This window comes from Poecilia latipinna, unplaced genomic scaffold, assembly GCF_001443285.1.
Source record: "Poecilia latipinna isolate Pla-1442-1.1 unplaced genomic scaffold, P_latipinna-1.0 Scaffold331, whole genome shotgun sequence".
Lineage (NCBI taxonomy): Eukaryota > Metazoa > Chordata > Actinopteri > Cyprinodontiformes > Poeciliidae > Poecilia > Poecilia latipinna.
The window spans coordinates 52,886-74,909 of NW_015112947.1; the positions used below are offsets into that span (position 1 = coordinate 52,886).

The 22,024-nt window shown below is 38.2% G+C and overlaps 1 protein-coding gene and 1 non-coding gene across 2 annotated transcripts in view; both read left to right on the top strand.

Annotated features, from left to right (window-relative positions):
- Positions 1–189: 189 nt before the first annotated feature.
- Positions 190–262, top strand: trnav-uac (transfer RNA valine (anticodon UAC)). The gene has a single exon. It is a non-coding gene; the product is annotated as a tRNA-Val (tRNA).
- Positions 263–6,731: 6,469 nt separating this feature from the next.
- LOC106949204 (solute carrier organic anion transporter family member 5A1-like) overlaps positions 6,732–22,024 on the top strand; it is a 38,392-nt gene continuing 23,099 nt past the window's right edge. The window contains exons 1-2 of the mRNA XM_015035325.1: positions 6,732–6,744; positions 8,876–9,999. Of these exons, the coding sequence (XP_014890811.1) occupies positions 9,102–9,999 (898 nt within the window). The 5' untranslated portion in view covers positions 6,732–6,744; positions 8,876–9,101. The remainder of the gene's footprint in view (positions 6,745–8,875; positions 10,000–22,024) is intronic.

Consider the following 22,024-nt stretch of genomic DNA (forward strand, 5'->3'; position numbering starts at 1 on the left):
TTGATCCCAGGCTTAATTTATGGACTGTAATGTTAAATTAAGTACAATTATAAGTCTGACAGTTTCTTCACCGAGTTACTGTGCTCTCTGAGAGGATCTGTAAGTATTTGACATTGTTCCATGCCCATCGTTGACATTGATCTCTAACAAAATGTGGATCATCTACCAGGAACACTGCAAACAGCATGAGTTTCTGTAGTGTAGTGGTTATCATGTTTGCTTTACACGCAAAAGGTCTCTGGTTCGAAACCAGACAGAAACAGATTTTGCATGTTCTATTCATCACAGGTGTTTACTAAAGGTCAACAAGGGTTCTGTGGTGTCATGGTCTGTACACTGAATCCAGGCATCTGAGTGCAAGCCTCAGTTGAAATTTTCATGCGTTGCATCTCACATCATCAACTTTGGAACCTCAAACTGAAACAAAGCAGAGAAGTTCAGTTCCTGTAGTGTAGTGGTTATCATGTTTGCTTTACACGCAAAAGGTCTCTGGTTCGAAACCAGACAGAAATGGTTTTTGTAGGTTATGCATCTCTTGGGGTGCAGTGAGACAACAAGAGCCTTCCTCTTCCGTGATGGTTCATTTGCCAGTTGGCTTCTTTGAAATCGAAGCTACTTTACTTCAATTAGCAATTGGCAGTTCTATGGCGTAATGCACATGTGTCAAACTCAAGGCCATCTTTGCATAAAGTCTATAATGTCTGCCCATGTGACTTGTTTTTATTATTTGCTTGCTTACCTTTAAACACTGATTTAAATATTGTAATTTTTAAACTGAGTAGTAATTTTACAACCATGGAAACTCAAATGTAATATTTAAAACTTCAATACATAAAATCAGTTATTTAACAGTATGAGGTGTTTAATTTATTTTTAACATTGTATTTTTATACATTTATGCTAGGGGTGCCCAAGTCTAGTTTTCCAGAGCTACCATCTGCAGCTTTAGATGGTTCCTTCTCTAACACACCTGGACCATTGAATCATCATAAGCCTCTACAGAACTGAATGAGGGAAGTCAGCCTTCTGTCTGGGGTGTTTTAGCAGGGATGCCCTCCTGATTTGTACCGCCAATGTGGCCTGTTGAGGGGGGCCAATATGCTGAAGTGGCCCTCTGTGAAATTGAGTTTGACACCCCTGATTTAGCGCATATTTCAAGAAAATTGTGCATCATTATATTTTAGCTAAACATCTGGTGATAAAGCTGCTATTTTTAATAAACCGGTTATACATTCTCCAGAAAGAAACATAAAAATCTTGTTCATCTTTTTACTGAGGTAGTATATGAGGGCTATTCTAGACAGAGAAAAAGAGGAAGATTAAATTGCTCCCAAAAACTCAGACATTTTGACATTAATCATTAATCTATTCAACTTTTAAAACTCATAAATTTGCAAGTTTTCTGGTGGAAATTTATTCCTCCTTTTGTTTCTGTCAACAATGGCCCTAACTTGCTGTTGTAATTTTCTGCTGAAACAAAACCGAAATGAAGTTGGATTTCCTCTTTTTTGTACAGCTAATGCTCCATAAATTAGAAAATAACTGAATAAATGACTCATTTTAGTTATTCAGTTCATAAAGATAAACTCATGACAAATGTTATTTGAAATAATTTGTTGATTTTCCAATTCACTGATTTGATGTTTTATCATTATTAAACTTATCTGTAGAACCTAAATGTCCTGCTCCTGTATTTTTCTGCTTCCAGCTTTTTCACCTCTGTGACCACTTGAGGGCGCCAGCGTCCATAAAAGCAGTGAGTACGGTAACTCGATCCAACGTGTTGGTCCTGTTGGCATGTTCTGGTATTTGAACCGTTTCACTGCATATGTCTTTGTGGTGCTTTTGTTTCTTTTTTCTGCTGTGTCCAGAACTTCTTAACGTCACAAACCTGGTATTAAAACGGTATCAAAAAATGTGCAGCCACTGTTGAACATGCTGTCATCTTGTGTTAGTAATCAGATACGGTCCAAAGTGGGAGTATCCGATGTCCTAATTAGATTTACAAACCCTGTGGCAGCCACTGTTTCAGCTGAGGATTGAGTGTCTCCTTCAAAATTCCCCCCAAAAGTTTTGCATTACCTGCTTCTCAAATATTCATGACTCTCAAGGCAGCAGTTGCAGCCACTTCATCAAAGCCGATGAAGAGGTCATCGGTTCTCTCTGTTACTTTGCTTCAGTGTTATACCTGTAGAGTCCAGCCCAGCATTTATGCAACCAACCCTCTCCACTTTCCTGTCATATTTTTAAAGTTTCTTATCAATAACACAACACAGAAAAAATTTAATTAAGCTGAATTTAATGTTTATTTATTTATGCTATATTTTGGTGCAACTCAAATAAATGATTGATTATTATAGTTTCATGGGGTCATCATAATATTTTTTAAAGAATGAAGTGGTCCAAACAAGCAACGTTTTTCAGAAAAACTAAATTGATTTAAATTAAATCTGTTTTGATGGTTTAGCTTCATAGTTTTTGAAAATGATACAACAAAAAATAAACACATATACACACAGCTACAAAATGATTTGTTTACAGCTACCAAATATAAATAGGATATGAAAAATGAGAATGTATAAGCACAGATAGATAGATAGATAGATAGATAGATAGATAGATAGATAGATAGATAGATAGATAGATAGATAGACAGATAGACAGATAGATAGATAGATAGATAGATAGATAGATAGATAGATGGATAGATAGATAGATCGATAGATAGATAGATAGATAGATAGATAGATAGATAGATAGATAGATAGATAGATATTGTTTAATATTTTTGATCTTAAATGTCATGTTTTCATTCGCCGTTAGCAGAAAATTGACATAATTAACAGAAACTTGAAAACATCCATCTTCTATCATGTGAACTGAGTTGTTGAAATAAATTAACTGTTTTTCAAACTTATTGAATATGAATTTACACAGGAGCAAAGCTGTTTATTTACAGTTAGAAAAATTTCCAGCCCCTTTGAAAACTTTGTGCAGACTTTATAAACTTCAAATCCACACACACGAAACGATTTAAAAAACTTTGTAGATAAGACCATATTCACAATATCCCCACGAGAAATATTCAAAAGTTTGTTACTTATTTATTGTCTTCAACGCACGTTTTCCACGCCTTTAAGCGCCAGTAAATCTACCTGACACGGGATCTTACGAGCAGCACTTTAACGCACCTCCAGGATGACGTCACGTGCGCTCACCGGGGCGCGAACACAGCGTTCTGTTGCAGCCTTTCATCTGTGCGTCCTGTGCCGCAGCAGCGCGAGGAAACGCGGAGGATCAGATCCGTATGAGGGACATGAAAGTTGTCACGGTCCCTCTGCACCGAAACGGCTCCATCTGAACGAGATTTAACGGTAAACGCGCGGGATTTTACCAAACTTTAGCAGAAACTCCCTCAGGTTCCTTTAATTAAATGATTTGTCATGTGAATTTTAATTTATATTCATAGTATTGGTTTATTATAATTTCCTCGGACTTTAGCTGTTTCATTGTGTCTTAAAAGTAAATTTGCGTTCTTACTTCATGATAGAACAACGCAGCAAGATCCTTTCATTCAATGTTGAGTCATGGCCAGCCCTCTTGTGTCTATGCTTAACTTTACAGTTTTTGAAATGTTCTTTTAAATTTTCTCCAATAATACAAATCTTTATCTTGACCCAGTGTTTTATACCTTTTTAAAAAGTGCAACCTTGCTTTTCCCAGTATTCACTGCTGTCCAGTTTTCCATTCTCCCTTTGGCCTGCTGTAGTCAGGAAACAAGTGGCAGGAAACAAGAGGCGTGTTTAGTGTGTCCTGCTTCAAACTCTGAGCTAGTGTCCGTGGACACTTGCATACTTGCTATCTTCTGATTTGCATGGTCCTTACGCTGATGGCTGGCTGACTTTGGTCCAACTTGAAGCCTATCACCTCTCTGTTTGGATTAGGGTCAAATACTAAGAGGATTTCAGGCTGCAGAGTCTAAGTTTTTCTGGGTGAAGAACTGATCATGGTTTGATGAGGAGTTGGGATGTATTCTCCAGTTTGAGTTAAAGTAACATTGAAAAAGTTGTTGTTGTGACATGGGAGTCAGACAGTTTATGTCCTAAGTGAATTAACCCAAGGCATATGCTAGTTAGGAGGCTGCTTAGGGCCTCCACACCACCAGGGATATGAAATATTTTCCCAACATTTATTTACTGTAAATTCAGTGTTTTTCAGCTGATTTTACATTCAAATAGTTAAAATAAAATAGCACACTTAAATACCAATCTGCATTTCAAAATCCATTTTTTTCTTTTAGTTTGCTCCTCCTGTAAGGTTAACAGTCATGATAACACTGGAATGAGGTAAGATAATTACAAATTATGCTAATGGTAGCAGGTGTGTTACACACATAAAGTAGCTTAGGGATGACAAAGCACTTTGAGTTGAGTTGTTGGTGAGGGGCCCCCAAATGGAAATCTGCTGAGGGCCCTGAAAAGTCTTGAGCCGGCCCTGACCGTAAATAAACTCAGATCAAGGTTATGAACTTTAGCATCATTCTGTCGTTATCATCCATCTAACAAAAACAGTGACTCCATTCCTCTTCCCCCTCACAGCCTTGATCTACCACTTCAAGGCTGATGATAAACGACTGCGGGGATAAACCACTCTGCTGTGGTTTTTAATTTAACTGCTTTCAACATTTGGCTCTAATTATTTATATATATACATATATAAAAATTAGAGGTCCATGTGGTTTTTTTGTCAACATTGGTTCCTGATTTGGGTTTGATTTCTTGCCGTTTTAATGGCTGGCTTCCTGTCTTTTCTTATTGACGTCACATTTTGTGCCACTATCAGCGTTTATAAGCCACCATAAAGAGTTTTCAGTTCCTTATTGTTCTTGATTTGGGTTCAGTGGCTGATCCTGAAATATCTTCCCTCAATGCAAAAACACAAAGTCTACTTTTGTCTAATTTCTAGTTCAAATATCATAGTTTTATTTCAAGTGTACTAACTTGCAAGATAGGAGCATCAATAATATTGATGAAAATCTAAATTAATAATTTGGAGTCTCGATCCACAGAAAAAGTTACAATTGCAGTTATTGCTGCAATCTTAAGTATAGATATCTTGTATCATACTGCGAGTTGCATAAGCCATATAATTTATCATGCTGCAGGTATCTCATATCAGCTTAAGTAAGTTATGTTCTATAAAATTACATTAGAGACCTTAAATTTATTTTGTTTAGACTAAATCATTGTTATGCAGCCTCAACTCAAACATTGTAACCAACAAATGTAGAGAAATGGTGTGAGAGTAATGTCTGACAGGTTTGATCTGAAGAACTTCATCAGTAGTTTTATCACCAATCTTTTTGAATGTCCAAACCCTGAAGACGAATATCAGCTATAAGATTTATTACAAATGTTTATAGTTGTTAGCGTCCAATCAGATCGTTTTTTTTAAGCACAAATTAACTTCTAGTGGGGGAAGAGAAGCGACTTTGTCGTCTATCACCGTTTGCTGATATACCAGAAACTTTGGAATCCAAAGGTTCCACTCAGAAAATTAAAATAAAAAAGTGAATAGTTATGTTAAAATCGAATCAAAATTAGCATGTTAAAGTCCCGGCTATAATAAGAACGCAACGTTTTTACATGATTATGGAATGTCAGTGTCATCGTCAAATACTGTGATCAGCAAATTAATATGCAGCAAAATCAGTTGCTGTTGACACATTTTCCTCACCCCTGTTTTTCTCTTTCATTGCAATGCTTCCAAAACCATCTGTGACCTTTATCGGCGTTGGCTCTCACATCTGTGCAGGGTGCGACTATCTACTCCATCCAACAGGCTTTGCTGTTAGCATACAAAGCATCACTTGGAATATAACTGCCAACAAATATCACCTTTTAAACAGGATTTTTACATTAACCATTACACATCACTGCATGTGCTGAATCTACCCACTATGAACACAACAGCAGTGTTCATAGTGGGGTATGTTCCTACATGTCAACATGATATCCTTTGTGTTAACATCGGCATATTTAAGAAACGGCATGTTACCTGATTTCAGATAAAATTAGCTAAAATTTACAACTGTGTTGGTTAGCATTGCTATAATTAGCTAAAATAATAAATGAGAAATATTTGTCCACATGCTAGTGATTACCCATATGCAATTAAGAGCATTTTAGCTAACACTGGCTTATTACTTAATAATTGTTTGTGTTTGTTTTTGCATACTGAATGGAGTATGTTACAGGCTTTGGGCTGTATGTCAACATGCTATCCTTTATGCTAATATTAGCATTGTTAGGAAACATTAGCATATTAGCTAATTTTAATAAAAAGAAAAGCTAAACCTAACACACTGAATGGAGTGAGTAAATGTTGACATGCTAGCTAAAGACAGAAAGGCAGCAGTGCTCCATGAAGCCCAGATTTAAGAAGCAGCCCAGTTGGAGGAGAGATGTGTTACTCTGGTCACCCTTGCAATAAATCAGCTTTAAACAGAACAAACAGTAACTTTAATAGTTTTAAAGCTGTAACTATTTAAATCCGGTTAACTATTCCTGATAATCTTCATTTGGGATGTTCATGTGGGGTCACCTGAGGTCATGCTACCCCCTGGAGTGATTGCAGGAACCCTGCGGGGCGTATTCTCAGTCACATTGGTCTGGGGAATCCTCTCTTATAAGATCAGAAGGGGAATAACAGGTTAGTGGAAAGCAAAGCAGACAGCAGCAGCTGGTCCAGTCCCAATCAACTAATGCAAAGGACTGGGAAATGTCACTGCTGAGAGCATTGAGTTCTAGTAGCTACTCTGATGCAGCTTTTCTGTTTCACCTAACAGACTGCAGTCAAATGATGTTAGAAAATGTGATTTAGAAACATATGGAAAGCTGATATCAATCTTTTTAGTATTAGACAAGAAATTTGGTGAATAGCACTAATTAACTGCACTGTAAAAACACAAAATCTTACTAAGTANTTCACACTACTGGCCACTAGAGGTCACTGTCTTGTCTTTGCTTGTTGTAAGATGTGTTTATAATCTTTGTGTAACATTTGCTCATTTCCTCTGAGCAGAAACAAAACTTTCTTTTCCACATATTGATAAAACACATTTTTTATTTTTATGTTTTGGTCACTTTTATTTATAGTTTTACATGAAATTGCATTTTTAAATCTTCTTTGCAACCTTTTAACTGCAAAAAATTGTATGTTTATAAATAAATAAATTCAGTTTTTATTAATTTACTTTATGTTTGCAGTAGGGTGGGATCAGTTTGGATTTGTGCTTCTTCAGGTGTAAATTAAAATTTTAATCTGTATTGCAGAAAACAAACATACACCATATGAGAGTGTGAAAGATGTGTTTTACTTTACAAACTGAAAACATAGTTTTTCTTTATGATTTATCACATTATTTACATACTTTTTTCTTTTTATTTAATAGTCATATTTATGCTATTAAACATAAATAGCATAAATATGACTTATGCTATATGTCATATAGCATAGGAATTTTTTTTAGATTTGGCAAAATTTACTACTTTTTTGTGATTGAAGTATTTTGTAATAATACGCCATGATTTGTTTAAGGTATGGTTTGAATGGGAAAAATAAACTGCAGGGTTAATAGTCAACATGCTTTTATTTTGAAATAAAATATTCGGTTTTTTTGTTTGTTTCTCCTTCATCCTACAGGAACTTGATAACCTTCAATAGAAGTATTTAAAAGGAGACATTTTTTATTTGAACGATTCTTGTTTTTATAATTTCACCAATATATATTTTGGTGGATTATTATTTAAATTTTAGATAAAGATCTAAATTACATCCTGTCGCTTTAAAGGCTTTAGGGCCGCAGGACTCGATGTTTTGACGGCTGAAAGCTCGCTGTGGATTAACTTGCAAAATAAAATGCCTGATTAATTCATTCTAGATTTTTGAGGTTACAAAATATTATTTCTCATATACACGTGCTTCATTTATTTACTTATATATCAATAAATAAATGCATTTATTTTAAAATGTACAAAATATTTTCCCATAACAGATTGTGCTTAATTAATTAATTTGCTCATTTATTATTTATAAAATAAATGCGTTTCTATATGTATTTAACAGGTATCCCATTGTACTTTCAGCTTGATTCATTTATTTCTTTTTATAAAAGGTACACAGTAATTTCTCCCATTATAAACTCTGCTTTACTTATAAAAAACATTATCAATAAATATATTTATTTTTTTTTAAAAAGTACCAATATATGTTCAGCTGACACACACACACACGTATATATAATGAATTAATTGTAGGAAGTAGCATAGAAGGAAGAAAGTAAAAACCATTTAAGATAAAAAAGAGGAAAAGAAGGGATGAAGAAAACCTTCTATTTACCTTCTATTTATTATGCATGCATTACGGTCCCTGTGGGGATAAATATATTTTGTTTTAATTGAACTGAAGTCAGATGGAAGAAAAAGATCAGTATAAAAGAAAGCTGAGAGGACCTCGTCCAAAGTTTTCTGCTTTTATTTCGAAGGGCTGATGCTCTGCTTCCGGGTGTCGGAGCTTTAACTTGCCTGACTTGTTTTTGAAAACAGAGCAGCTGAGCGGAGCACTGCGGATCGCTGCAGTCCTGCTCCGTCCTCTCTGGTTCCCTCACACCGACCCTCTCCTCCTCTTCCAGCCGCCCACAGCGTCTCATCCCTCCGTCTGCGGAGGACCGCGGGAAGACCCCAGAATGATGCGCCGCGAGTGACCGCCTCTGCAGGGTTGCCCTTGACTCGGAGGACTTGGACGGGGCTGATGGAGGTGACATTGTGACGGAGCCGGAGCGCCAGGGATGCTGGCCGGGACCTGATCGGAACAGAGACCCCGCTGAGGCTCAGGGAAGGTTGGGGGTGGAAGTAGGGAGGCCTGAGTGGTCTCCACCTCCGGATCAGATCCAGCCAGACACAAGGCAAGTCTGCATGAGCAGATAAACAAAAGCCACCCCTGGCTGGTGCGACTGCACTGCAGATAAGCTGCAAGCTTCCTCTTCTGAACATGACGGGCAGCTGTGGTCTCGGACTGTGAGTTTTTGGGTTGTAGAAGCGATGGCCGAACACGAGGAAGCGGAGTCTCTCAGGAAGGAGGATGAGGAACCGGCCGCCAACCTCAAATCCAAAAGTCTGCCTGTCTTAAACGAAGCAGCTCCCCAGGAGAAAACCTTACTGGACAGCTCGACCCGGATGTCCATAGCAGCCGAGGAGAGCTCCGAGTTCATCCAGCTGCCGGCCCGGACCGAGTCCTTCCAGGCCGAGTCCCCGACCAGAAGCACCTACCTGCCAAAGCCCGGGAAGTCGGCTCTGAACAGGCCGAGCTCCTACCTGGACAACCCGGAGGTCCGGAGGAGTAAGTCCAGACTGGCTCAGATCCGCCTGCTGAGCAGGAAGTACCTGCGCCTCATCCTGCAGGACTCGCGCTGCTTCCTGTTCTGCATGTGCTACCTGACCTTCATCCAGTCGCTCATGGTGTCCGGCTACCTCAGCAGCGTCATCACCACCATCGAGAAGCGCTACAGCCTCCGCAGCTCCGAGTCGGGCCTCCTGGTCAGCTGCTTCGACATTGGGAGCCTCGTGGTTGTGGTCTTCATCAGCTACTTTGGCGGTCGGGGTCAAAGGCCACGCTGGTTGGCGGTTGGCGGGATCTTCATCGCCGTGGGCGCCGCTCTCTTCTCCTTACCTCATTTCATCTCCCCAGCCTACCAGATCCAGGAGCTGAACTCTTCCTCGGCCAACGAGGGGCTGTGCATGAACAGCAACGCCAGCGGCAGGGACCGGGTTGACATCACTTCCTGTCCCAGGGACCAGGACGGAAACGAGCACCGCCTGTATGTAGCGCTGTTCGTCATCGCGCAGATCCTGGTGGGGATGGGGTCCACGCCCATCTACACGCTGGGTCCCACGTACCTGGACGACAACGTGAAGAAGGAGAACGCGTCGCTCTACCTGGGTAAGGTTGCTTTTCGCCTGGTCGTTGCCTTCCGGCGCAACTCCGCTCAAAACAAAATTCCCGCTTCCAGAACAGTCTGAGCCTTCTCGCCTTGACTCCAATTGTCCAATTCTGGTCGAATTTTTGACCGGGCCAATCAGCGAACAGAAGAAGTTCGGAACAATGATGTTGATTTTCTGCTGTTTTAAAAATGTAGTTTAAGCAATGGCAGCGGAGAACGTAAACGAAGCTGTGTTGGCCAGACTTTAAAATATTGAATTAATATTAACAGCTGCCTCATTCGGTTTGGTCCTTCTCTATCAGTGTAAAATGGTTGTCAACTTCCGGTAAGCTTCATTGCTACGAACTAGCGCATTTACATAGGCCACGGGATTTAAAACCACCACAGTCAACAGTTTCTCAACAGCTTAGAGTCCAGACCCTCTGTACGAAGGGGTGCAGATCTTAACGTTTGCTCAGATGCGTTTTACTTGTTTTATTAGAAGCCCAACTAAATATGTTGAGTTGCAAAGGAGAAAGAGCGTTTGAGGTCAACTGTTTTACACCAGCGATCCCTCCCCAATATGGAAGCACAATGGCGTTCAATTTCAACATACTTTCTTTAACATGATTCCCAGTTGACATTGATTTGTATCTTATTATAATCTCACACAGTATTTAAAAGTAGTTCAGCCTCACTGTCTGTTCACACAAATGAATCTCCTGGCGCCATGTTTAATTCCTAACAGGAAGTCGTAGTTGTTTTGAAGCATTGTGATTGGGGGACAGGTTTTAGCTTAGCGCTTAGCTTACTCCTGTAGGTCTGGCATGTTTGAAACAAAGCTCAGTAGTGTCATTCAGCAGGTTGGTGTGGATGAAAACTTTTCTTAAACCAATAAGGCGCAGACTATCAGTCTGGGGTTTCTCTCATTGACTTGGATACCTATGTTAGATTTTATACTGGGCCAATCAGTGAACAAGAGGAGAAGTTTTGAATGATGATGTTGATTTTCTGCATCCTATCTGCGGGGATTTACTCCTGTTTTCTGCAGCAGGGTCCAGCTCTGATTTCAGATGGTTTTAGAAAGCTCTCTGTTTCCTCTAAAATCTGCTGCACAAAGTTCTGCAGCTACTGTAAGCACATTCACATCCTACCCCAGAAATTCTTGCCCCAGTAGCCTCAAACAAACTCTACGGTAATTAAACCAGCTAATGGAGCAGGGTTTATGCAAGAGGCCGAGGGAGGTGGAGTGAACAGGGAGGTCTGCTGTGCTTCTCCTGTAGTCAGGGGCAAACATCTGAAATCCCTTCAGAGGGCTGGACTCAGCTGGAACTACATGTTCTTTTGGAAATGACCAGAATAGTAACAAGGCTGAGTAAAGTCACCAGGAATGTTCAAATTTATTTAATCCTGACCTGAAATAAGTAGAAATAATGCGCAAACATATGAGAATGAGGAAATGCAAATGTAAAGCCAAGCTTGTTCTTAAAAGATTATCAAACAGCAAAATTTAACTTTCTGTGACTTCTGAAGCATTTCTAGGCATTCCTCTTTAATTCTCAAACAGAGGGAAAATAGAAACTGTAAATCACTTTATGAACTATGAACAGCCTTTGCAGTTTTCTGGTTGATTATCAATCTTTAAAAAACCTGACCTGCCGATTCTAACTTGAATGATACAGACTTGTTTCATCTGAAGTTGTGCTAAATAAAGAAAGTTGCTGTATCAGCAGCAGGGTGACTCAAGTTAACTGCAGATGTGCAGACATGACCTCATATCATAAATAAATAAACTTCTGTTTATTTATTCCTTAACATCCCGCTTGTTTGTGTGTTTCTACTATATTTTAATATTCACTAATTTATTATTATTTTATTAATTATTTGATTTACTTTCATGTTTAAATTTCTTTGTGCTTTCTTTTGTGCACAATGACAATAAAATTAATTCTCATTCTGATCTGTCAGTCAAACTTCTCTCTCAGCAGAGAAATAGAGGATGGTGGTTGATTTAAAAAAAAAAAAAAAAAACCTTTGCTGATCGGCTTTACAAGTATCAACCGATCTCCAAAAATTAAGAAAATCAGGTCAGATTTTCTAATAACTTAAACAATGCTAGTTTTGTTCAAACTAGCATTGTTTAAATATTTGTTTCAGCTGAAACAAATATCCAGTTGTTTCAGCTGAATATTTCTTATAATTGTATCTTCAGAAACTCCTGTTTTTAAAAGCATTGTTGTAAACGGGAGCAGCGTTTTGAAACTTAATGGTTCTGTTCATATCGGCCTGTCGGTCAGAAATTGGACCTGAGCTTTTACTGATTCTGTAAAAAGATAGTCTGGAAATGGAGCGTGTTTGTACTTTCAGACCTTTTTCTCTGTGTCTGTCTCTAAATATTGAGGAGAAATGCTCTAAAAATATATATAAAAAAAACAACTTTGGTGTATTAATGATGCTTTAGTGTTTCTATCAGCGATGCATTGAGTTTAATAAAAAGCTTTTCAGTCTGTGCAGTCGGAGCAGCCTGTCGAGATCTGGCTGTTGAGAGTAACTGTCCAGATTTACACTGTAGAGATTATTAGTTTTTAATTTTTACTATTAATAAACATTAATCTGAATGTAGGCTGTAAAGAGGAGCTGATTGTTTTAATATGGCGGCAGGAGAACAGGCTTAGCAGGGAGGTGCTGCGCTGTAATCCTGTTGTATTTCAAGCAAAATGTGCCACAGAACAGGCATTTCATTAAGACCCAGAAACTGTGTCAGCCTGGAACAACAGAAAAAACACTGTACATCCGTTTTAACGTCAGCGAACGCAGCACGGAAACTAAGTACTGAACGCTTCACAAGTTTTCATAGTTAACTTATTTTTAAAAGTTATATTGACATGAAATTTTCACGAAATGTTGGTAAAAACCCAAGTAATCCATACAAATGCATTCAGAAATTAACTCTTTAGTGCCAAATGTATCATTTTTGATACAATTATATCTGTCATAAAATATTTTCCTCAACCATTTGCTGCATTGAGTAAATGTATTTAAAAGAAACAAATGAATCTTCTGATAATTGTTTCATGTTATCAGGTTTCAAAGGGTTAAATTCTGTGAAAATGACACCAGGAAAATTATTGAACTGATTTGGTTTCTTTCTTGGGTTTTTACCAACAACTTCACGTCAATAAAACCTTTAGAAATATGTTTACTCTAAAAATGACGATATGTTCAATACTTATTTTGTCTGCTGCTGCATGTTTTGCATCTAAAAACTGAAGCACCAACATATTATTACTAAAATAATATGTAATATTATTTTAGTAATATTACTAAAATAATATTTTTAATATTATTTTATTTTAAATAGTTATCATCATAACTATTTTTACTGAAATTTGCAGGATTTTTACTCTAAAATGTTGTGATTTAATAAAAATAACAGATATGCATGAAAGGAAAATGTTTGGCTGGTTTTGGTTTACTCTGCTAGTAAATCTCAAAACACTGAGAAGTTCTAGAGGAGAAAGGACCTGACATTATTTGAAAATGAAGTTATTTATTACTCTTTAAACTTGTGCAGACAGAGAGGAGAGCCGCTCTCCCCGCCATGTTGACTGGCTCCCACAAGGTTTTTGTCTTCCTGGATCCACTCGACCCGAATCCGTTCAGCTGCTTCTGTGGCCGGTGAATGCCAGAGGTTTTGTCTCCAGTTGACAATCGGCGGCTGCTGGACGTCGCAGAGAGCTGCAGCAGACAGTTTGGCTCCAGAAACGCGTCGTGTTAGGCTAACGGCTGCTGACAGCTTCTCCTGCTCCTGGAACGCAGCTCCGTCTGTTGAAAATCAGCTTTTAGTTTTTCATTTCACATCCGAACAGGAAGCAAGTCCTTCAGCTCTGTAGCTTTTCATATTATGAAATCAATATTTAACCCAAAGTTTAATTATAAATGCATTTCTCAGTAGATAACCTCCAGATTAGTGCCACATTCATTGGTTGGCTGATTAATCGTGCCGATTATTTGCTATTTTGAAATAATCTGCTAGAAAAAAAACAATGAAACAGTCGGAGTTGGATTTAAATTCAGAAGGAGACACATAGTAAACTCTTTAGCATATTTCTCAGTTTTCATAGAAGCTTTTTTAAAGTTTTTACTTCACTAATGGGACAATTTAGGCTTTTTTTCCTATCTAAAGTGGCCCCAATATGCCGTCATTTATTATGTTTCACCTCTGAATTTGTAACTGTGAAGACTTAGCAAGGATCAACGGCTAAGTCTTAGGTGCCTTGTCTTGTAACATCTAATTTCCCTGATAAATAAATTTTTTGGACTGCAGTGTATTTAAACAGATATTTGATCAGGTTAAATCAAAAGCAGCTGGTTTAAACTCCACGTTTAGAGCCTTTGGTTTCTCTAGTCAGCAGGAATTTAGTTTTGCTGCCTCTCTTTTGGTTTTTGATGCATTTTCTGAATTTCCTGGACGCGTTTTAAATGGTGGAACCTCTTTGCAGCTTTTATAGAGTCATTGTTTTATATCTGATTCATTGCATGAGTAGAAACCTGAAGTGTGTCTGAAATCGACCGCACACAAAGAGCTGACTGTACATTCATTGGCCTCTTATGCTACTTAGCCTACTGGGGTTATTACATTAGTTGCAGAGCTTGAGATAAGTGACGACAGATTATGGATTTATTTAATCTGAAGCCATATTGTGGAATACTACACACAGACAGTTTACTGACCTGCTTTTCCTTTTTAAACCTTTTAAATATAGAAGAAAGGAACAGATTTCCTGACACAGACTTGTGTCGACTCTGAATCAAAGTGTCCTTCTGATTTATTTTTTTTCTGTAGAAAATGCTGACTGGGACAAAAGTTTGAAATAAAGATTCATGTAAATCTTAGACCACATGGCTGAGCCTACTGGGAACATGGCCAGCAGCAACACAAAGAGGCCTTTTATTTTCAGATCTGGGTTTTATGTTGGGCGACTTAAACAAAGAATCCAGCTGCTGGTGCGTTTGCATCAGCTTTCAGAGCTCCACAAACACTAACGGTTCTACTTTTAAAGAATGAAATTAGGTATTTAGAGCAGACGTTAGGAAGCAGAGGTCTGGTTCAAAGACTTCAGGAACTTGGAACAAAGATTCAAATAATTTACCACCTGAAGACGATGTTTCAGCTCTACGAAACATCTAAAGTTTTACTAAATGTTACAATTTCTGCTTGAACTTCTGTCCTGCTGCTACTATATTTTAAAACCTTTTACTAAAAAGCAGAAATTCAAGTAGATTTTCTTCCACTAAGCTTTCCAATTATGTTTTAATGTCGCCAAAGGTGTCCGGAGCAGAAAATGCACACATGGCATCCAGGATTGTGCTTCTTGGTGAGACGGATCTTTAACCTTAATGACTAAAATGATCTAATTTTTTTCTCTTGCTGTGAAAATGAAGTAAAAACAATTCACTGCGTCTCATTCGACGTTGACAGATGGCATCAAAATGTGTCTCCCGGGATATTTTCCTTGTTTCCACTGCCACAGTTTAAGGAACCATGACTTTACAGATCATTAGATTCGACACTTTTGTGTCAACATTTTGCACGTCAGCATCTCAACTGAAGTTCAGGTGAAACGAGAAAAGGCAAAGTCACTGATGTTCCTGTCATTTTGGCTGATTTGAGCTTTTTTGTGTCGTTCTCGATGCCTGAAGGCTCGGCAGACGTCCGTCAGAATAATTCAGGACAATATTTCTTTGTGACCCCAATAAGAGACGCTCTGTTTGGCTGCCATGGAGGCAGAAATACTTTAAAAATGAATCTCCAGGCGTGGAGTGGCCCCGCCTGGCGTTAACAGAGCAGAACCGGGTTTTCTAAGTTCTGCTGCTCTGCACGGCGCCGTCACCAACAATACTCAGTAATGAACATCATCCAATGTTGCTGTTTAACTAGATTTAGGTTTAAAGTAGATTACAGCAGCTTTTGTTTCTTGACTTGAGTTTGGTGAAGCTTTGTCAGAAGACAGAGACGTTGCTCTTCTGTCAGTTGGATCCCATAAATAAGGAATTATTACAGAGTGACCCATCATGGAGTAAGATGGGTAAATAAATGTGATTTCTGTAAATCCCAAAACATACAATGCATTTGGGTTTGTTTCTTACTTTACCCTGAATCCATAAATTATAAAAACGTATGCTTTGTGAGATTCTGACTATGCTTAGTGATGGACTTTTATTATCATCACACAAAATATACATTAAACATCCATGAGACGCAATAATGATGTTTAACAGAAACCATAAAACACAAAGTTTTCTGATTAAAACAAAAAAAAAAAACTCATAAGCATAAACTAGAGTGATGGTTTTATCAGGCGGCATCCTGAGCGTCTGACAGTCAGAGACGCCAAGAAAACCTGGATCAGGATCTGCAGCATTTACAGTCTAAATAAACATTTGTTTTTAAGCTTATCGCTATAAGCAATAAATCAATTAATTACATGATTAAGTAAAACAAGCTCAATAATTTCCATTTGCATGATTTATTGTTTTTCTCTCTTTCGTCCAAAAACTGGATGATAAAAGTTTTCATTCTGATCAGGACAGTTTTATTTACAGAGACTTCATAATTCATCTTATTTGATGTTTCTGTTGTTTTGTTTATTTATTTTGGATATTTAAATTGTGGAAAGTCCAAAGATCCTTGCTGATCCGGAGCTGCAGACTTCTAGTTTGGATTTTCTAGGCAGCGTTTCCAGAACTTGACAGATTAAGGTTTCAGTTTTCACGAAGCCGACCTCATGGTGGATCCTCATGTAGGAACACGGTTTCCCTAGGGGGTCGTTTGCCCCAGCATGGGCCACTGTGTCATCTGTGTAGCCGAGATGTGGGGCAGTTACACGACAGAACCCCCAGGCTCCATAACCCACAATGCAACTGTTATTTAACCCAACCGGCTGAACAGCAGCGCTTCATCCTCCATGTCCAGCCGACCAGCTTCACTCACAGCTCCTTAAAAATCAGATTATTTATGGACTCATCAAATTACATTCAGATCAGACTGCTTAAGCGTTTCTGAGCTAATCAAGCTTAATGCCCAAAAAGATGCACATTCTGTACATTTTTTACATTCCTCTGTGCTGGAGTGAACTATTTATTTGGTATTTATGTTTAAATTTTGCCTGTACTGTGCAGTATTTTCATTCTTTATTCTGTTGTTATGTATATTTTATATTCTGTTTTTGTGTGAGTCATTGCTTTGCTGCTGTTTTACAGGAAGTTCTCCACTGTGGGACAATAAATGATATTTATATTTTATTCTTCTAAATCTGTTCTGACTACAATCCACATGTTGTGGAGCTCACCTAAAATTCATAAATGGACTTTAATTCACAATCCTCTCATGCTGTGTGTATCCCAGGTGTTTTATCTCCTTTTTTTTACCACACTTTTTCCTTCCACTAAACGTTCTGTGAATATGTGTTGATATGCCTTTTTACCACTGCAGCTTTGTGACTCGGCCTCATGCTCAGCCCCTCCTTGCTCAGGTGGACGTTAAGTTATTCTAATGTCTGCGGTGCCTTCTGCTCTGTTATTATGGTTTTCAGCCAACATGGAAACGCTTTATGCTCCGTTAATTTTGAAGTTAAATAGTGAGAATCCATCACTAAACCAAGAAGCCTTTCATCATCAGAACACCGGACCCAAATAGTTAAGAACTAATCTGACAAAATTACATTTTTCTGAGTTCCTGTTGGCTTTAATTTAAATTATTTATGTTTATTTTAATGTTTCTATTACAGTGAACCACAAACTGTTGTAATAAATTGGCATGCAAAGGAAATTCCTTCAATTTTTGTTATGAACCATGAAGTTCCTGCAGCGTGGAAGGACTTGCGTGGGAAAATGGAGGCTTAAATGAAACATTTTTCTCTCGAACAGCTGTGTGCATGTTCTGGTTCTCCTGCTTTGAATCGTTTTCATGTTTTCAGCTTCATCGGGATGCAGAGCTTCAGATAATCAGGCTTTTATTTCTTGCCTATCTACTACTTTCAACCTAACAAAATCTGTGCATGGGTCTCTCCTAGAAGAAAGAATTTCATTAGTTTATATATTTGGGTCATTGTAGATAGAAAAAATTCCACCAGAAAGTTTGAGAGTAATCTCAAAAAACAAGGACATTTCTGAGCTCCAAAAGTCAAAACATTGCAGGTAAAAACTCTGGAAGTTTGAGATTAATCTAAGAAATATTGTAGAAAAAACTTCAAGAAATGGAAATGTGCAAGAAAAACGAAAATTTAGAAATCAGTTTTAGAAATGTTAAAAAACTTGGATGTTTCTGTGTTTCAAAAGTTGGAAATATTTGAGAAAAAACTCAGAAATTTGAGATTAACTTTGGACATTTCAGAGTTTAATCTAAAAATGTCATTCTTTTGTGGAAATGTACTCCTTTGTTCTTTCCTCAGTGGCTCTTATACCTTCGTAAACATCTTTCTGAAACAACCTAAACCTCTGTGGCTTCACAGCCAAATTGGACAGCAGAGCTGAGAAAATGACATTTTCCTCCCTTATGGTTCAGGAAATTATCCTTTTTAAATATCGGATCTGGTTTCTTTTGTACTTTGACGTTTGAGACAAATTGTTCAGCTGTTGCCCCTGGCAACAAGAAACTCGCCAGGAAAGTCCACATCGGTTAAAAACATCAGTTTTCCTGTCAGACGAGTCCAGATGGGTTGTGATGTTGGGGTTGTGAACTGGTTGGTTGGTGAAGTTGGACGCAGACTGCTGTGTCAGCGTTTCTCCGTCGACATTTCATTGTTCCCCGTTTCCCTCTCGACCCGGTCGGCGCGGCCTCCAGCCCGGCCCGGCCCACAAAGCCGCATGGCTCCTCGCTCAGCGTTTACTCCGCTGTTGTGTAGGAAAAAGTGCTGCTTCAGGGCTGCGTGTCATAAATAACCCGAGCGGAGCGGCAAACAGCCAGGGAAACATTAGCCGATTGAAAGCTTACAAGCTTTTAGCTTGTTGAATGACTTTTGCATACAAACACGCAGCAGTTTAAAGTGATGCTTTACATTTCTGATCAGCTGATGCTGCATGGATTCCCTGGTTCGGGCTGGTTCGGGCTGCGTCGTGGCCGTCCGGCGCAGCTGGAGGCTTCTAATGGCGCAGCAGCACCAGAGGATCCAGGCTCTCCGCGCCTTCATGATGCAACTCAGCAGCAACAGCAGCGCTGACTTTAATCATTTTAGGGAACAGGAATGCACCGATTAATTGGGCCGAGTAATCAGGATCAGCAGATTCTCTGAAGGATCCTCTAACGCAGCATGTTGGAGAGGAAGTTTTAAATGGATGAAGATCGAAACGCAGCCGTTTAGATTAATGCTGAGGAGCAATAAAGACGCATAAATGTCTGTCCTTAATGGAGCTGATTTGGACCTTAATTTATCACAATATTTTGTGGTACTTTTGTGGCCGAAATTAATTACAATAAGCAAAAAAAATCAATTAATCTGATAAATTAAAACAAACTTAATAATTTTCATTTACATGTTTATTTTCCTCTTTCTCTCTCTTTCTATCAGAAACTGGTTGGCACAAACCTTCAGTCTTTTTTGTAAGATAGTTTTGTTCACAGAGACTTTATAATAAATTTTATTTGTTTTATTTTTATTTTAGGTATTTAAAGAGACTTCCAGTGGTTCTTGGTGCAGCGCCCCCACAGGCGAGGAGGGGAACAGGTTTTTCAAAGGGTTTGGTTGCTTTTACTCAGAGCAGTGAGAAAGTATGGAGAGCCATTTCAACCAAAATTAAATAAACAAACATATAGGGAAAATAAAGAAATAACTGAAAGATAATAATAAAGAGCCGCAGCAGCTGAAAATGTTGCCGTTTTGGCCCCGGACCATGAGGTGTGACGGTTCTGACCGTAAAGCACAGAACCATTTTTGAAGAAAACACCATGGAGTCAGCTAGCTGCTGGTGCAGAAATGAAGGTTTGTTTCTGCTGAAAACCAGCTGAACTTCATGGTGAAGGTTTTGGTTTGTTTCCTTCATTTTAAAATACATTTAAAAATAGATTTTTGGTTTTACTCAGTTTCTGTTAGCCTAACCCAGTTTCTGTTAACCCTAACCCAAAACTTCTCTGATGATCTGAAACATTTAATTATGAACAACCAAAACTATATTTCTTCCTTTGCTTTTTCCTTAAAAAAGAAAAAACTGGCGTTTATTTCAGTCATTCCTTCTGAGTCTTATGACATAAAGTCTCATTCAGTGAATTAAAATAGAGTAATTTTATTTATAATAACAAAACCACCTTTAAGCAGATATTAAACAAACCCATATTTAAAAAAATATTAATCTGATGTAATATTCTAATTTTAAATGCCATGTTCTCATTAATTGTAAGTTAAAATTAATCATAATTAATAGAAATAAGTCTTTCCAACATGCACCTTTGTGTAATGTAGATAATGTTTGTAATGTGTGTAACGGCCTTCTCAGTAATATTTTATTGAATGGGTTTGGAATGAACTCAGTCTCCAGCAGAAGGTTGCATCGTTTTGTACCTGCTTTCAGCCAGCAGCTGGTTTCTCCAGGCTGGAAACATGAGTCACACCGCAGCGTCGACTCAAACCAGATCCGACCAGATGGGACTGAATCTACCTGTTGTGTAACAGGAAGCATGTTCAGATACACTTTGTAACTTCAGCCTCTGGATGCGGCAATGAGGAGGTTATATTTATGTGTTTGAGGAGGAGATTATAGTTTGGATGCAAAGCTGTTATATCAGACTGTTTAACCTCTGAAGCTTATGGTCCTGGGGAAAAAAGCAGAGGAGTCAGAAAAATGAACTAAAGCATAAATATATATACATTTTTTCTCGGTGCAGAAGAGAAAATAGCAAAGCAATTTTGCTGCAATAAGACAACAACAATAATAAATGTATTGTTTATTCGGTTCAAACTGTAAATATTTGAACTGAATAAACAATACATTTAATCAGATTAAATGTATTGTTTATTCAGTTCAAATATTTACAGTTTTGTGCAAAAAAAGTTTAGTTTTGATGTGTTTGGGATCAACTTCCTGCTGGGTCTCTAGCATCTAGCTGTTGGTGTGAAGTTTATGGTTCTTTTTGCTTCTGACAGACTCAGTTTGGTTGGGAACCAAAATTGCAACATTTGTTAAATTTTTAGCTGCTGTGGTTCGTTTTCTCTCTGCTCTGACTCAAACCAATAAAACAATTTGAAAAACCTGTTGCCCTCCGAACCTGTGGGGGCGCTGCATGAAGAACTAGTGAACCAAACAATACAAAAATGATGCTGAGCGCAACTTCCTCCTTCATGAGCTGTAAAGAAAAGTGGAGTAGCATCAGATTTTATCGGTTGTTGGATTTCTCTCTTGCTGTTGGTAAAAGACCATGAGCCATTTCTCCCGCTAGCGCTAGGCTAGCACTTTTGTTTTGGTTGTATTTACCCAGAATGCCCTGCACTGTAGTCCACTTCCTGCTTTTGGAGCGGTCTCCGGTCCGCTTTGCATTCTCATATGCAGTCGAACAGCATCGGAGTTCCCTTCAACTGAACCAAGACCGAGATCGTCCATCATAGATCATGAATATTGTCATCAATATCTGATCTAGAGTTTTATTCAATATTGGGATCGATCGGATATTATTATCAGATTGGTGCATCTCTAAAATGACTAAGATGTTAATGGAAATGAAGCGGAGGTGGATAAAGAACCCAAAAATTATTGTACTCAAGTAAGAGCAGCACTACTTCAACATATTATCACTCAAGAAAAAAAAAGGAATTTGGTAAAAAGTCTATTTAAATACTGAGTAACTCATCAAAACATCAGTCATTTAGTATTTAAATTACATCCTGAGACGAACAAACATGTAAAACTATGTGGGAAGTTTAGTATTTTACGAATCACACTGAAAAGGATTCATATAAGTAACATAATCACAAAAACAAATTGGAAATAGAAAAGTTTCTTTCAGCAAACATGAAACTTTAAAAAAACTGCAGGTGTGATTCTGTGTCTGGTGAA